General features: G+C 46.6%; 1 protein-coding gene across 1 annotated transcript in view; it reads left to right on the top strand.

Annotated features, from left to right (window-relative positions):
* RDH10 (retinol dehydrogenase 10) overlaps window positions 1–17,935 on the top strand; it is a 112,407-nt gene that overhangs the window by 74,654 nt on the left and 19,818 nt on the right. Inside the window, exon 3 of the mRNA XM_085605427.1 lies at window positions 7,899–7,997. Within this exon, the coding sequence (XP_085461553.1) occupies window positions 7,899–7,997 (99 nt within the window). The remainder of the gene's footprint in view (window positions 1–7,898; window positions 7,998–17,935) is intronic.

Raw genomic sequence — 17,935 nt, 5'->3', positions numbered from 1 at the left:
GAAAGATGCTTTAATGCTGAGATATGGCTTAACTCCAGAAAAGTACAGACAAACCTTTAGAGAATGTAAGAAGTTGCCTGGTACTACGTGGGTTGAATATGTGTCTTTTTTCTGCAGAACCATGGATGGTTGGATAAAGGGTAGCAAGGTTGATAGTTATGATGCTCTTTATGATTTGTTTGCTTGGGAGCACTTGTCTAATAACTGTTTTCCAGAGCTACGCCAGCACCTTGTTGATAGCAAGCTATCTAACCCTAGAAAACTTGCTGAGGAGGCGGACCGCTGGGTCAGTACCAGGGTCCACAAGGGTCCAGTGGGAGACTCAGCCAAAGGTGGGCAGGGTCCCCAGCAGAAGAGTGGGGGGGACAGGGGTAAACAGAGGGAGTTTCAGAAAGGGCCCCAAAGTAGTCCCCAAGGGAACCAAGGGAAGGGTTCCCAGCCTCCCCCTGTAAAGAAGCCAGAGGCCCCGACAGGTAAACCTGTTCACAGGGGCCCCATGACCTGCTATGCCTGTAAGCAGGTGGGACACCGTTATTATGATCCCCAGTGTCCCATGAAGGATTCGAATGCACCACCGCGTGCACCCCCTCGTCAGGTAGCGAGTGTAGCCCTGGGAGGGGAGGAGATGGGTGCCCCCGGTGGGTGGGGTCCCGCAGAAATGTCCCTGGTCTCTTTAGGAGACGTGGAAATGGTCCCTCCAACCCCTCTGCCTAGTAACACTAAGAAATATAGGCAGTGGGTGACCATTAATGGCCATAGGGTGGAAGCTCTCAGAGACACCGGAGCGAGTGTGACAGCTGTCAAGTGTCACTTGGTGTCCAGAGAGCAGGTGGTCCCTCATGCATTCTACCCCGTTGTAGCTGCTGACAACTCACAGAGTAAGTGTGAGGTAGCTCAAGTTCCTTTTGAGTGGGGGGGGGTCTCAGGTACTCTTCAGGTTGCTGTGAGGCCCGCCATGCCTGTTGATTGTCTCTTGGGCAATGATTTGGAGGACTCCGCTTGGGCTAAGGTGGAGAGAAAAGCGCATCTGGAAATGTTGGGTCTGCCTGAGTGGGTGTGTGCGACCACCCGGTCCATGTCAGTCAGTAAGGGTGTTGATGGGGGCCCGGAGCCTGAAAGTATGGCCCAGGTCCCAACCGTGAAGAGAAGAGGCAGGGGGCGCGGGAAACCGTCCCCCATCGTTCCCGCGGTCCAGGAGGGAGCAGACCCTGAGGGGGATGCCCTGGAACCGACAGGAGAACAAGTGGCCGAACTGGGAGACCTGCCCGAGCTGACCCATTGGCAGCAGGAGGGTGGTCCCTCCAGGGAGGAATTTTGTGCTGAGCAGAAAGTGTGCCCTTCTCTTGTGGGTATGAGGCAGCAGGCCTCAGCCCAAACTTCAGGTGATCAGTCAGGATCACATTGGGTCTACTGGGAGAACGACCTCCTGTATAGCGAGCCTAAGGCTGCTGAACCTGGGTCAGCCCGTGTGCTGGTGGTACCCCAGCGCTTCAGAGCCTTCCTACTGGGGTTGGCTCATGACGTTCCGTTAGCTGGACATCTGGGGCAGGACAAGACCTATGACAGGCTTGTCACCCATTTTTATTGGCCTCAGATGAGAAGGGATTCAGATATCCATTGTAGGACCTGTCAAACTTGCCAGGCAAGTGGGAAAAGCGGGCGGAAGCAGAAGGCTCCCCTCCAACCTTTTCCCGTCGTCAGTACCCCCTTTGAGCGAGTGGGAATTGACATTGTGGGGCCACTGGACCCCAAGACAGCCATGGGCAACAGGTTTATCCTGGTCTTGGTGGACCATGCCACCTGGTACCCGGAAGCCATCCCTCTCCGAACAGTGACGGCCCCCGTGGTGGGACGGGCACTGATGGGTGTTTTCTCCCGCATGGGGTTCCCCAGAGAGGTGGTGTCAGACCGGGGCACCAACTTCATTTCGAATTATATGAAGTCTCTGTGGAAGGAGTGTGGGGTAACCTACAAGTTTACCACTCCTTACCACCCTCAAGGTAATGGGCTGGTTGAGAGATTCAACCGGACCCTAAAAGGCATGATCATGGGTCTTGAAGAACCAATGAGGCGTAAATGGGACGTCCTCTTGCCATGCCTGCTGTTTGCTTACCGTGAGGTGCCACAGAAGTCTCTAGGGTTCAGCCCCTTTGAGCTTTTGTATGGTCACCCGGTAAGAGGACCTTTGAGTTTGGTTAAAGAAGGCTGGGAGCAATCTCCCAGGAAACCTCCCCAGGATGTATATAGTTACATGCTGGCCTTTAGGAACCAGACTCGGCGCTTCAGAGATCTTGCTCAGGCAAATCTGGAGGCCAGCCAGGAAGAGATGAAGCGGTGGTACGATCAGAATGCCACTCTGGTTGAGCTTCAACCTGGTCAGAAAGTTTGGGTCATGGCCCCTGTGGAACCTTGTGCGCTCAAGGACAGGTGGACCGGACCATTTGAGGTTGTGGAGAAAAAGAGCGATGTCACCTACTTGGTGGACTTGAAGTCTCCCAGGAACCCCTTAAGGGTCCTGCATGTCAACCGGTTAAAGCCCCACTTAGACAGGTCCGAAGTGGGCATGCTCCTTGCCACAGATGCTGGGATGGAGGAGGAGAGTGAGCCTCTTCCTGACCTCCTGTGTGCAAAAGAAAAAGATGGGTCAGTGGATGGTGTTGTCCTCTCTGACACACTGACCCCCGAGCAGCAGCAAGATTGTCGCCATCTGTTGGTACAATTCCCTGATCTGTTCTCCTTAATCCCTGGTGTCACTCAGTGGTGTGTCCACGATGTGGACACTGGGGACAGCACTCCTGTGAGGCACAAGGCCTACAGGGTGACTGAAAAGGTCAGAGCATATATCAAGGAGGAGGTCTCCAAGATGTTTGCCTTAGGGGTGGTTGAGTCCTCTAGCAGTCCTTGGGCCAGCCCAGTGGTCTTGGTCCCAAAGGCTGCCGCGCCTGGTGCTTCACCAGAACTTCGGTTCTGTGTGGATTACCGAGGACTCAATTCGGTCACCAAGACTGACGCGCACCCCATCCCCAGAGCTGATGAGCTCATCGATCGGTTGGGGGCTGCCCGGTACCTTAGTACGTTTGATCTAACGTCTGGGTACTGGCAGATCGCCTTGACTGATGGGGCAAAAGAGAGGTCTGCATTCTCCACACCAGATGGGCACTACCAGTTCCGTGTGATGCCCTTTGGGATGAAGAATGCCCCTGCCACATTCCAGAGGTTGGTTAACCAGGTATTGGCCGGGCTGGAAGATTTCAGCGCCGCCTACCTGGACGATATAGCAGTGTTCAGCGCCAGCTGGGAGGAACACTTGCGCCACCTCCAGGAAGTGTTGTTGGCCCTGCGCAGAGCAGGCCTCACAATCAAGGCTAGTAAGTGCCAGATTGGGCAGGGTTCAGTGGTGTACTTGGGGCACCAAGTAGGGAGCGGCAAGGTGGCCCCCCTGCAACCCAAGATAGATACCATCCTGGCTTGGGAACCGCCCAAAACCCAGACTCAGGTGAGAGCCTTCTTGGGTCTCACGGGTTACTACAGGAGGTTTGTCAAGGGGTATGGCAACATTGTGCACCCCTTGACCTCGCTGACTTCCAGAAAGCAGCCGAGACTTGTGATCTGGACTGACGCCTGTCAGAACGCCTTTGACACCCTGAAAACTGCAATGTGTACAGCACCGGTCCTCCAGGCACCCGACTTTTCAAAAGAGTTCATTGTCCAGACAGACGCTTCAGAGCATGGTGTGGGGGCTGTTCTAGCGCAGATGAATGAGGAGGGCCGAGACTTACCTGTAGCCTTCATCAGCCGGAGGTTGCTTCCCAGGGAACAAAGGTGGAGTGCGATAGAGCGTGAGGCATTTGCTGTGGTCTGGGCGCTGAAGAAGCTAAGACCCTACCTGTTTGGGACTCACTTCCGGGTTCAGACAGACCACAGGCCCCTCAGATGGTTAATGCAGATGAGGGGTGAGAACCCAAAGCTGTTGAGGTGGTCCATTTCCCTACAGGGCATGGACTTTACGGTGGAACACCGCCCTGGTACAGATCACGCCAATGCTGATGGTCTGTCCAGATTTTTCCGCCTTAGTGATGAGGACTCCCTGGGTGAAGGGTAGTTCTCCCCACATTTCAGCTGGAGGGGACACGTGTTAGACCTGGCATCATTGGCATGAGTCTCTCCTCCATTTTTTTCTGTTTGCCTCCTCTGTTTACGATGTTTTTGCTGGATTATTGCTTTGGGCACTGTGCCACTGCTGATCAGTGCCACAGTGCAAGTGCTCCCTATGTTAAATTGTTACATTGATTGGTGTTACCATGATTGGCTTGGTTGACTTACTGTTCAGACCCTAGTCTAGTGCACTGCGTGTGCCAAGGGCGTGTAAGTTAACTGCTGCTGGTGGGCTTGCAGCACGGGTTGTGCCACCCACAGAAGCAGCGTGTAAAATGTGTCTCAGGCCTGCCACCGCAGCGCCTGCGTGCAGTCCCTGACTGCCATGTCGACTTGGTAAGGAAACCTACTTACCAGTCTCTAAACCTTCACTTTGCCACATTTCAGACACCTCTATGGTAGGCCCTAGGGCAGGGTGCATTGTTGGTAAAAGGTAGGTCATGCCCTGATGTGTGTGGCATGACCTAATAGTGAATTACAGCCATTTTCGTTTTTCACTATTGAAGGGCTACCTGCCTCCAATAGGCCAGACTGGGCAGACTGATTATTAACTCCATTATAATCTATCTGACTCAGGGAGCATGGTAGCATGTCGAGTTTAGTATCCCTGAACTCAGAATTTAATAACGCACCCTTTAGGATGGATGGTTTTTAAACTCTATGTTTGAAAATAGCACTTTTAGAAAGTGGCTATTTTCTTGTCCAACTATCTACCGGTCTCTGCTGGTTTGGTGTGTGTGTCAGGGGCTGGGTGGCCCCAGAGGTCTGGGTGAGTCAGTGTGGGGTGAATGGGGCGTTTACACGTAGAGTGAGGGAAGAGTAGCCTGCCCTGCCTGACACAATACTGGCTCCGCCTCCTGCTGGGCGACTGATAGCCCTGCTCCTGCCAGTGACAATACTGGCTCCGCCTCCTGCTGGGCGGCTGAGGACTCTGCCCTGCTCAGTGAATAGGCCAGGTGCCTCTGCCTGGCAACACCCACAACAAACCTGAGATGGTGGGAATCTCCCTGCTTGGACAAAGGGAACAAAGGGAAAAAGGGGTATAAGAGAAGGACCCCTGAACCAAGAACTCAGATCACTTCTGACAAGGAAACCTGTACCAAGGACAAGAAGCCTGCTGATCTAAGGACTTGCCTCCCCTTTCTGCCAGAGTGCTGTTTTGCTGTGGAGGAACCTGAAAGCTGCTTCTTTATTTTTGCCAAGGAACAAGGAGAGAGGAACTTGGTGTGTACTCTCTAAAAGCTTGCTAGAAAATCTCCTAGGGCTGGAAGAGTGCCAGTCTCCTGTTGAAGTCACAGGGCCAAAGGACTTCACCATCTACTGAATTGCTGAATTGCTGGAAAGTGTTGTTTCCAGTACACAAGGGAAAATCTGCAGTCCCGACGCCAGCAGCAACGCCAGTGAGCAGTGGGTATCGGCCCCGGCTCCAAGTGACCCCGTCTCGACGCCGGTATCGACGCCAGTGGGGAGTGAGTATCGGCTCCACCTCCAAGCGACCCCGTCCCGACGCCGCTGCTGATCGCATCGACTCGACGCCCTTCTCGACGCCGTGAGCGCTGCTCCGGTCCGACATCCCTCGACGCCGCTGCGGATTGACCCGACTCCGAGGCACGATCGACGCCGACCTCGACGCCGACATCTCGACGCCGTGGATCCTCGTTTTCTTCGTTTCTCAAGGTACTGTACTTGTGGGGTCTGTTGCGACTCCAGGCTCGACGTAGCGCTCCTCGCGGTCAACGCCGAACCTTGGGAATCTTGTAGACTCGACGTCGTGTGACTCCTGTGGGGGTTACATTGTTGCCAAAGAACTGTGCTCAGAAGAATACTTTGCTAAAGAACTATTTGCCAAGAAGAAACCTTACTTGAACTATTATTTTTCCGTCCAAAGAGTATTTATTAAGACTGTGGTATATTTTTGTCGTTATTTGGTCTTGTGCTAAGCCTTATATAAAAATACTATTTTTATAATAACTTCTGTGTCGTGTCCATCTGTAGTGTATTCACTTTATTACTGTATGTGGTCATAAATGCTTAACACACTGCCTCTGAGATAAGCCTGTCTGCTCTGCCAAGCTACCAAGGGGGTAGCAGGGGTTATCCGAGTGTGTAATCCCCTTTCCCTGACTAGAGTTGGTAGGTCCCTATTTGTCAGAAGTGTATACCTCTGCCAACTAGAGACCGCCGGTTCTAACACCCACCATAACAAGATCTCTTCTGGGAGGCTGCTTCAGATTTTCGGGAACGATGTTGCGTCACGGGTTACCTTAGCGTTAATACCAATTTCTCACAATCTCACTTTCAAGAAAGCGATCAAAACTCACTTTTTTTAGTATCGTTGTTTCTCCTATACTCTGATTGTTTTGATTCTTAGTACCAGAAGGACCTGGGTGAGAGAACACATCGTAAATTAGTCTTCAGTTTTTTGCAAATAAATACAGAAAACACCGATTTTTCTGTGTGTATTTATTTGAGTTGTGCAGACTGAGTTTCCTAATGAGGCTTAAACAGTCATTGACATGCACAGGTTTGATACTGAAACACGAATGTTTTCATAGGAGTGTAGTGATGTATAATCCACGGATATTCATATCATTGCAACCAATCGGGCATCAAAGCACGAGAGTACATTTATCTGTATTTAAAAAAAAAAAAAAAAGTGGAAATCTATTTTTCTGCTTCACTTTTTTTCCCCACAGAACTCAAAAAACAATATGTATAAAATTGTCAAAATTAATATGGATAAAATTGTCAAAATTAATATGGATAAATATAGACAAATGTCAAAAACATAAATACCATATAGGGATCCCTAATTAAAAGAAAGCACATAAAATCAAACTATTGCAGTCTGGATGTTCTGACTGCAGGGAGAGAACGAGAGGAGTCTGAAGCTGTAGTTTAACGGGGGCAGGAAGATGTTGCGATCTATGGTGCCAAAGCTCCTGAGTGGTCGAGCTGGAGGAAGTTTGAGGCGAGATGGCTTTCATGAGCAGTGTTAATGAACTTCCAGACGTTAGAGAGGACTGGTTTAGTAGGGCGATTTTAACTTTTTTGCAGGGGATCTGGAAATATTGGCGTTGAGGATGCAACTAGCCTGTCAATTGGAGATAATCACTCCTGAAGCATTTGTTGCATGAGCTGAGTGAGGTCTGTGCTTGGAGCTTTTAGTGTGGGAAGGCCTACTTCGGGTCTGGATGAAAAATGCTAGGTGACCTTCACCGGGGAGGCTCAGGAATAGTTTGACGAACTGGGGGTTGGAGAGACCTGATTGAGCACCAGGCATGCACTAGCTGAGTAAACTGTGAGGGTGCATTCCTCTGCGAAAGTCAAGGAGAGGAGAAGGGGCAGAGCTGCAGAATGAGTGTGCCATTGAGGGTGATAGATGTTGGAGGGGGAGGTTTCTGGTTTCTGTAGTGAGGTGAGGAGGAATTGTGGAGTCTGCAACCGTTGTTGTGCTTGCTGTTGGGAGAGGAATGATGTGTAAAAAGTAGAATTTTATGAGTTTTTATGCTGTGAGTAGGACATTTTGTAGATAACGAGTTAGTACTCTCACTTCTTATCCACCCCCCCTGCTTACAGGTATAAAAAAATGTTGTTTTCTAATGTAATTTTTACCTTACTAACTCACGCTATAATGTCATTCGTTCCTAAGCCCAGGTGTCATTACATGCAAAGTGTGTTCTCATCGATCTCTTGCCTAGTTTAACTATATTAATGCAAATTTGTTTTTCTTCCTATTGTAGACGACAAAAGCTTTTCTCCCAAAGATGCTGGACATGAACCACGGACACATTGTAACAGTCGCAAGTTCACTGGGACTATTCAGCACAGCGGGAGTAGAGGTTTGTTCCTCCCATTTTTTTTTATCCTATAATGTTAACTGCAACAAAAAACGAATTAAATTAAAAAAAAAAAAAATTGGTTCAGTTGGGGTATAGTTCAATTACTTAGAATACGATAGTAGCAACAGCTTACTTATCATCCATAACAATGATTTGGGAAAGAAGAAAAATTGCATAACACACACCAAGAGTAGTATTCAATTATATATTCAGAAATAGATATCAAATATTCGTGGCTGTCGCAATTTACAAATTCAATTGGGAATAAGTGACTGTGGTGAGAAAGTGACATGTGGTGATTGGTGACATTGACTGTGCAATATATACAAGATAAATAAATAAACGTGCATTCAGGAGAGGGGAAAAAAATGTCAGTTTGTCCTTCTTCGTATTCTAGCACATAAACTCCAGGATCCATTGGTAAGTTTAAAATGTGATCATGAGCGTTGTGCAGACATATGTTGTGCGTCGACGTTTCGACCCTGTGGCTAGCGCAAAAAGTTAACTGTGTCAAGTTGGGTCTTCCTCAGGACAGGAGGGGGGTGGTAGGCAGCCAGACTACAGATTCTTTGTGGTGTCTAAGTCTCGAACGTTTCTTATTTCAGGGAAGGTCTTTGATTCATAACCTCTGTGCTCCCCTGTTCAGTTGGAGCCTCAAGTGTATTCTTAAAATGACTTCCACCCGTCGGTTGGAGTCGATTTTTGGCCAGTCAAGTGATTTACGTGATTTGTAAAAGGCGTGTCTGTCCGGCAGCTGCTTTATGTCTGAATACTTTGTCTATTTCTGAATATATTATTGAATACTACTCTTGGTGTGTGTTATGCATGTTTTCATTCTTTCCCAAATCATTGGTATGGGTGATAAGTAAGCTGTTGCTACTATCGTATTCTAAGTAATTTATACCCCGACAGAACCATTTTTTTTATTTAATACTTTTACCCGAGTTCTGCGGGACACCGGGTCGCCCCATTATTTTTTTCAAACAAAAAAAAGAAGTCCCTCTTTTAATGTCTACAAATGAAATAATGGTCTAAAACATTTATCTTTTCACTCTGTGGGTGCTATATTTAGTACTATAAAGAAAACAGGCTTGCTTATTTTTCTTCAAACTGATTTGAGGATTATTTTTTTGTATTTGGATTCAGCTTGCATAAGGATCGTGTGTGTGTGTGTGTGTGTGTGTGTGTGTGTGTGTGTGTGTGTGTGTGTGTGTGTGTGTGTGTGTGTGTGTGTTACTTTTTAAATTTTTTTTTTTTTACTGATGGTCATTCAAAACTGCGAGATGTGATCTCATTGGCAGGCCTAGTCACCAATAGTACAGTAGCTTGGAAGACCACTTTGTGTGGAGCCATTCTTGATTTATGGTGGCAAATTAGATGTGTATTATGTAATGCACCATGTTGAGAGCCGAGGTCACCAGTGGTTCCATATACATGTTGAACAGCAGGAAGTAAAGAAGGACTTTTGTGGAGTAGGCAATAGCAGTAATTATCCATATGGATTTCCATTTTTCCCTTTGAGAGATATGACGCATATCATTTTAATACCAAGGGGCCGACTGCGATGCGGCCCGGAAAGGTTCCGACTGTCGGTCAGAGCCTCTCCGGGCCTTTTCTCAGTTTAATTGGCGACCGCCGCATTGCAGTGCTGGCGGTCAGAAATTAAACCAGTCTGCCATTACGGCTAGCTTCCGATGGGCTCCAGGAGCCCATTGGCCAGTCGGAGGCTGGCCTACAGTCACAAAGGGCGGCCTTTCCGCCCTTGGGATTATGATACTCCATCTCCGGCATGCTTTTCATGTCCGACTTTCCGACATGGAAAGCCTGTCAGAGAGAGTGCGGGGGACCCTAGCAGGGCCCCCTTGCCTCTGCGGCCTGCGGTTGGGGGTTCATCCCTGCACCGTGTGGCAGGCACCCTGAGGTGCCTGCCACACGTTGCAGGGATGAACACTGACTCTGTAACACAAGCTCCCATAGAGGAATGGAGTATTCAACCGAACAGTGTTTAGTCGCATCATGATTAGGCAATCGGGACCGCCAACCTGAGGTCAGTCGTTCCCCTACATCGCATTCAGCCCCAAGTCATCAAAACCTAGTCTTCTTTTCAGGATGTCCATTAGAATAATGCTTTAGTCCATGATGTCAAAAGCCACAAAGAGGACCAAGGAGACGGGATTTGCCACAGTTTTTAGATGTGGACATAAACTATCTGAAGTGTTACAGTTTCTGGGCTGTGTCCTAGTCTCGAACCTGATTGACGGTCATCTATCAGATTAGTGTCTGAAACATCGTTTTTTGACCATGCAGTTTTGCAGTAGTTTGGCTAGGAACGGAAGATTGGTGATGGGGGTTGTAATTGTTGTGGTCTGCAGGGTCACTTCCAATTCTTTTTTTTCAGGAGCAACATAATGTGTCTGGCTTTTAAGGAGTTGGGTATTGTGCGCTGCTCAGGGGATACGTTTAAGATGGTAACTCAGATTGTGAAAAGATTTGGTATTTGGAACTGCCATGGAGAGAGACAAGCTGCAAGTGGGTTTGAATTTACAACGCCTACCCTTGGATTTATGCTGGAATTTGGCTATCTGAGTTGCTCATTTTTGTGCAGCAATGGCTTGTTGAACATTGTAATTTTGTTTTGCAGAATTCAGCCATTTAGATGCAGCTCTGAGTATAAAGAAATGTTTTTTTTGGTTAGTTATTGCCTTTGTTCATTTAGTAGCTGAAAAAAGTGTTTGATTTTAAACATAATAGTTCGTCCCATTTAGAGTACAGAATTTGATCTATAAAATAAAAATAGGTGTCCTAGCCAGGATTACACTAACACATTACCATACATATTCCAAATATTTGAGCCCTCCTTATATCGATCTAAACTATTTCTTGTTTATTTATAGAGTGCATTTTCGCTCGCAGGCATCTTGGTGCTAGAAGTCATTCACTTTTAGGATCAGCCCACAGGATAGCATACAGAGTCAGCAGTTGGTCAGCCTCTTCAGCTGTTGCTTACTTGGACGTATCATTCACATTTTGATAAGCCTGGAGGACAGCCGTTTGAAGTGTCAGTCATCATGACTGAGAGAATTTCGTCTCTTAACTTGTCTGAGTTCACTTAGTTGGGGTGGCCATTGAAAGGCAAACCATTCTTCCCCAGAGACGCCTGCTTGGTCCCCACACATGACGAAAACTCCTTCTCCTAAGAGTACCATGGCTTTTGGCATGTCAACACTCCCAACAAGATGTTAGGTTGAGCGAGCAGCCATCCGGTTGTGAGGCTATATATACACCAAGCCATTGCTGGGTCCAGATGCAGTGTGAGCGCTCTTCTACCCTGGCCTCGGTCTGCATATCGACAGAAATAAGACCTTTCGCTTGCCAGTGTGATGTAGCATTGCCAGCCACCGTAAGTAGCAGTGGTGGCCACAGGTGAACTACTGTTAAAGAGTTCTCTCTCCAGCAATGAAATCCTGGTTCACTCATTCTGCTTGCCCTCTGTAGCAACAGTTTGGCGGTCTGACCATGCATGCTTGTCAGCTGCCAGATAGGGACAACGCCCATCCATGGCAGTATAACTTTCAGTTCTTATTGAGTGAGTGGCTGATATTAGCCTTGTCACCAGTGTTAGCACTGAAATTAAAGCTTTGATTTGCATTATTGTATGAAAACATTTATTTTAAATCAGTGGCACATTTGTGTCTTGAATGCTTTTAAGAGTTAAAAAAACCTAAATCTTATGATTGCAGTTTTCTCTTGCACTGGATGTTAGATAATATAAAGTGGTTTGACCATGGGTGCGCTCTGTTTTTTCCTACAGTCTAACGACTTACTTTGCATGCAAAAATATTCTGATGCACTAAACGGCGGTCCATGCCAAAAGCTTAAAGCACAGCTCCGGTTTTCTTTCGGGAAAATAATTGCTAATGACGTAGACCAGCTTTCATAACAAAGGCCTAAAGACAAGTTAAAAAGCCATGTTATGAATTATTACTCCCTGTGTTCTTGGACTGTGCTATGCGAGATTACATAGAGGTGTGTGCTGGGACTTTACATGTGACTTTTCCGCCTCATTTCCCGTCAAGTAGAAAGTATTGCTCTGTTAAGAAGGCTCAGCAGTTTAAAAAACATGGAGTTCCTTTTCAGTGCTATCACTTTTAAGAACAACATTATTGTAGCAAGTAAAAATAAAAAGAATTGTTTGATATTAAAATGTGCTAGTCTGCTTATGAAACCATTATTTTTTGCTAAACTTTTATCAGTTTCAGACTTGGTGTGTTCGACAACTGTGCAAAACAAGAGGGTGAAGTCTTCAAACATATTCTCTGGTAAATTGAAACCGAGTGCACTTACCCTCCCCAAGCTGTGGCACTTTTAGCAAAAGTCACACAACTGCGGTCATGTGGAAAGAGGGTTTTCATACGCGACCCACCAAACATGTTGTGAGTGCTCTTCCCTTGAGTAGGTCAACCCATGCCTGTGGTGGGGTGACTCTCTGAGACTGCAGAACTATCATCACCCTGCTCTGAAAAATATTGTGACTATTAATATATTGGCTTCGTAGGAATCAGTTGTGTCTCTAATGCTCCCACATTTTAACATTAGAACTCGTTGTGAATTATGGAGAAGTGTGGGGAACGGTGTACTGCTCATCTGCACTATATCTTCATTCACGAAACCTGGGCACTTAAGAAAAGTAAGATTCCGTTGGCTCCTAATTGTAGCGCTATCTTCCTACGAGCCTTTCTTTTGTCATAGAGCTCTTTTATTTCCTTTACCCTGGAGTCCAATCAAATGTGGATTTTTTAGAAGCAGCAGCCAGGATTGTAGGTGGTACAAAAGGTGTCAAAGATCCCAATTGCATAAATAGGAAAATAAATAAGTCTGACCGGGAGCAGTACTTCCACACTGTTCAGCTCCTCTCAGCCGCTGGCCTCGCTGATAATCCTAGACACTCTAAAACATATCCATGTTGCATTCATCATCGTGCCCATCAATGAACCGCTGCCAAGTGGCCAAAACTTTTGTGTGACTGACCCCTTTTACTATCCCTGATTTTTTTTATTTTTTGCAAAGATCACTGTGTGTTGGACTATTTTAAGGCCATTACGAGAACATTCCATTGCGCAAAAGTTTTAGAATCACATGGTTATAGGTCCTTTTGGTGTTAATGCCAGAGTGTCTCTGAATATGTCATTTATAGGGCATTGAAATGTCACACATAATAAAACGTGCCAGTGATTGGTAATTACTGAGCTTTGCCCATTTGGGATTTCAAGCTACCAATGGAACCAGCTCAACCTCCAGCATTCTGACCTCAGCTGTCCATGCATTCACTCATTCGTTTCTTTTTCCATCCATTAAAACACATCCAGATATCGACTTAGCAATGTCTTTTTAATTACTCACCCAGCTATGTATTCACATGTCCATGTATTTATTGCACCAATCACTCACTCTTTCATCCATGCATACAATCACTCACCCATTCATACACCCATTCTCAAATTCATAACTCTCACAATTCCACAAAATCACTCATAGCAAAATTGTCAATTGAAGAATTACTTTCACTTAAAACACCAGACCTTTTGGCTTTGCAATGCTTGTTCTTCTTATTTCCATACTTTTCTAACTGAAGTTGCATAGGCAACACATTTTTGTATAAGCTAGTGGGTGTTTGTTGAATCCCCTCTTGCCTGTATCCTGTACACTCTTGTCCATGAGGTTGTGTCCCCTGATTCCTGCTTTTGTCCCTTTCTCACATTCCTTTATTTGTACTTGACGCCTATGCCTCCTCTGCCGAGCCAGTGTACAGTTTGACAGTACCCCACCTCCAACAAATTTTAGGAGTGCCACAGACTTGACAACAGATCTTTAAAGCTCAGTTCATAAACTTTGCAGATTGGCTCCAACAGCACCTTTTTGTTCCCAGAATGGGTCAAAGCCGTGTACACTAGGGCAGATTCCTTGGTCTTCAAGGCAACAACTTGCATTGCTTTAGCATCCCCATGCAGCCGCACACGCACAACATTGAATTCCGCGGGTGTTTTAGATTGTAGTATTGGTTTTACAGGCATTCACATTGACACATTTTATTCACTTAATTGCCTGCAATTGGCAGAAGATGGACACTAACAAAACTGAGGTCATTATTGCCAATTGCTAACATGCACTTTGGACTCCACCTTTTGGTCTTCAAAATGGGGATTTGGCCGCTCCCAGTAAAGCTGGTGAAAAATTATTTTTGGGATTTAGATGCCGAAGGGTCCTCTGGCATCCAAAGACGGAAATGATTGTAACACGATTCTTTCTCGCAGGTGTCTAGTTAACTGCAATCGACTTCCATAATGGGTTGTTGACAGCATGATCTAACTAGTTCATACCTTTTCATTAACAATAGTGTGATAGTCTGTGTCAGCTTGTTGTTTTTATTTACAAGAGCCTGTTAGTATGGTTGCGGACACTTGGCAGTAGTGATGTCATAGTGTTGGGCATGTTCTGTGCTGTGCTTGGGTTGCCCTGCTTTGAAACTTTGTTCTGTTCAGGTCGGGACTAGACTGTGTCTTTGAGGTCCTGCTGGGTCGTGACAAGTGCATATTCTTTGAACGCAACCTTGTGTGCTTGCTTCTGCTGGTATTTGAAGCATCCCGTCTTCATGCTGCGCCACTTCAAGTGCAGCAGGTTCAAGTGACTGGGAGAAGGCAGCGAAATATTTGATCATCGTACTTGGATATGATGGTAATGTACCGATATATTAATCGCAAGATAATCTACAAGCCTGATCGTGTGGCATCCACCAAATTGTTTATTAAATTGTGCTCCACTTTAGTAATATGCAGACTTGCTTATTCAAAACAATGGCTCTTCCCAGTACATTTTGACGAGGGCCCAAAAAAACATTTCACTTGGACAGGTTCCCTCGCGGATGTTCAAAGGTAGTGGGCCGTGCAGACTTCCAGAGGAGTGGAGTCTGTATTGCTATACGCATTTGTACGTGCATTTTCATAATAAATCCTTCATGGTATTCGAATCCCACCTCATGCTTCAGACTCACCTAGAAGTGGCTGTAACAAGTTAGGAGCACATTTCCTAGCCTCGTGCTCAACACCTAGCTTCATGCATGACTTCTCCTAGCCTTGCCCACAACTCCTCCTAGCCGATGTGTTGTATCCTTCGATTGATCCCTCGGGGCAGCTGTGTGGGCCGTTTCTTGTCCACGTGGGAGCGATGGTCGCATCTTTGTCCTATGAAATTGTTTTATTCCATCCACAAATTGTCTGAGTACATCATTAAGCCATTACTCATAGGTGACGCCTCAACCAACAGCTTTCCTAGCATGTACTACGCCCGTAGTAGCTGGCTACTTAAGTAGTCAAAGAGCGCTTTGTTGTATTGCAGTGGAAATGAAGGCACTATACACAAGCTACTGTACAGTGCAGCTCAGAGGTTGTGGCGGCCCACATTATTTCCTCCCCTTGTTAAATTTAACAGTCCAGCTAATCTTGTTTCGCCTACTGGAACAGTCAGCAATGGAATAGGGCATATGTTATTGCTGTAAGCATTGCATAGTTCAGATCTGTAAACCATCGTTTCTACTATACAGTACTCTCCATATGTACATGAAAGGAGGCCCCAGCGTGAACATCTGCATTTCTGTCGTGCAGTAGGAAGCACAGCAGGCCTTCGAAGGCGCAGTACCCACTTTGTTACCCCCTGAGAGAAGCCTTTCTAGTCTAGAAAGGGCACATTAAGCCCCTCTCAAGCAAGCTGTCTGCAGGGCGATAAGGGCTGAAGCGATCCAGGCCCGAGCTTATTGGCTCCTTATCGTCCACGTTATTGCCTCCCATTACGTGTTCGTGAGGTGTGATAAATCTCACGCGCATTTAGAAATTCCATTAGGACGGTTTTTTTTATCTGCAGAAACCGTGGCTGAGGAGAATTGCCCAACGACCCTTAACTCCTCTTTTCTTTCCTTGGCTCGCGCCGGTGCGTTTCTCGCCAGTAACCATTTAATATCTTGCCTCCGAAGACAGCTACTCAGAAATCTCATCCAGGGAGCGTGCCCGCCTCTCCTCAGCTGGTTCAGAGCCCCTTGCTGCAGCAGAAAGGGTAATACAGTTCTGATCGAGCTCCTCGGCATGTTTACATTTTTGGGGCGGTGTTCGGGGGCAGTGCGGCCTCTCCAGCTTGGATGGAAAAAGTTGGCATACGTTTGTACTCGCAGACCTGCATAGTAGGCTCTGAAGATGAACTTTGTGCCATGGGGTGGGCCCGAACAGCGGTGTTTACAGAACTAGAGCTCGAGTTCTCTGCTCTTGGAGTGCCCAGTTGCAGAAATACAGCACAACAATGATTAGACCTGGGCAAAATGTGATTTGCACTTGGTGTAATCGGACACATTTCGACAATTTTGCTTTACTCTTTTGACTCAAAATGGCAGGATTAAACCCGTTTACTTAATTATGAGTAATTTGGCACAAAACTCCTACAGCAAGAGCACATGAACAATGAACCACGTGAGCATGAGGGGCTGCTGACGTTGGTTTTCTGTTGCATTCAGCGTTATTTTCTCAGCCTCAACATGCATCCCCGGGTCCACTTTGGACTGCATTTTGCTCTAAGAAAATAGGACTAAATGCTCAGTTGCGCTCCTTTCAAAATTCTGCCTAATTTTTCTCAATTTTGCATAATTGCAGTACAGCAAATTACAAGGGTTACGTCCACCCATAAGCATGATTAAGGACATGTAAAGCAGAGGCGCAACTAGAGCCAAATTTGGGGGTAGGGGGGGTAATTCTTCCAGCAATAGGCAGAGTGGCTATGCAGGGGCTCTAAGAAGGGGTGAAAGGACAACAAAGCCTCGTTAACGAGTATATGGTATTTTAAAGACCTGTGAAGTACTCGGGCGACTGCAATAAGACTTACGCCAGCGCACAGCAGCTCAAACACTGTGTGTGTCCCCGGGAAGCTGTCTCAGCCCGGGCTGAGAGACACGATGGGGGGGGGTGGAGCTTGGGGGCTGAAGCCCTTTGTGCCCTATGGGCGTTGCGCACCTGATGTAGAGCATCATCTTTCAATGGTTATGCATGTGGAGGGAGGAACTGATGGATAGCTGGAGGCCTCATTAGTTCTTGATCTCAAAGAGTTGCATATTGCTGATTAAGATATTCAGAAACATATTAAGTCTAGAAATCAACTGTCGGTGACTGCAGCAATTTGGAATCGACTGTCTAAGGTCCTGTGCAGATTGTGTTAAATAGAGTTGTGTTGGCTCTTTCTGCAATAAAACCTTATCGGTGCGTGTTTCTATGAATCCGTACAGGAAAGTCGGGGGTAGCAGCGGTGCATCTTTTCCGTATTCAGGAAAAGGCACAGTACAGGCAACAATAATGAATCTTCAAAATGTGCATGCACACACATACACTTTTTAAAAAAATGTTTTACTTTGTTTATTGGCATTTTTCGGTACAACAGCACAGCAATTACAGTGCGTGGCAGGTATTACATTAGCAGTGCAGAAATACATCAGTACAGTACATAGTTTGGATTTAGAACATAGCGGTCCCAACATACCCCAGTCAATATAGGCATATGTGGCGTGCATGCACACACATACACTTAAACGTACACAAGAGCCAGCCATGAAATTAGTCTTCACACAATATGCTCACTGCAAAGACTGTCAGTACAAGCATCTCTTGCAGAATTAAGGGGTATACAACATACCTAAGCAGTACATGATTTTGTCTTACCCACACAGGGGGGCTGCTCCCTCGCATACAAGAACAAGCTTCATTCAAACACAGTGGAAACTTCCTGTACACACTGCAGACTCACACAGGTCTCCCACTTAGGTAGTGTCAACAAAAAGATGAAGGGATACGCTGGCTTCCATTCTCATGTATTTTTGGTGTTACCTGTTTTAGTCTGTGCTTTTTTGGAAT

The sequence above is a fragment of the Triturus cristatus genome, chromosome 5_1 (assembly GCF_964204655.1).
Source record: "Triturus cristatus chromosome 5_1, aTriCri1.1, whole genome shotgun sequence".
In the NCBI taxonomy this organism is placed as follows: Eukaryota; Metazoa; Chordata; class Amphibia; order Caudata; family Salamandridae; genus Triturus; species Triturus cristatus.
Note: the sequence above shows the minus strand (reverse complement) of the source record. Positions and strands in the feature narration are given on the sequence as shown.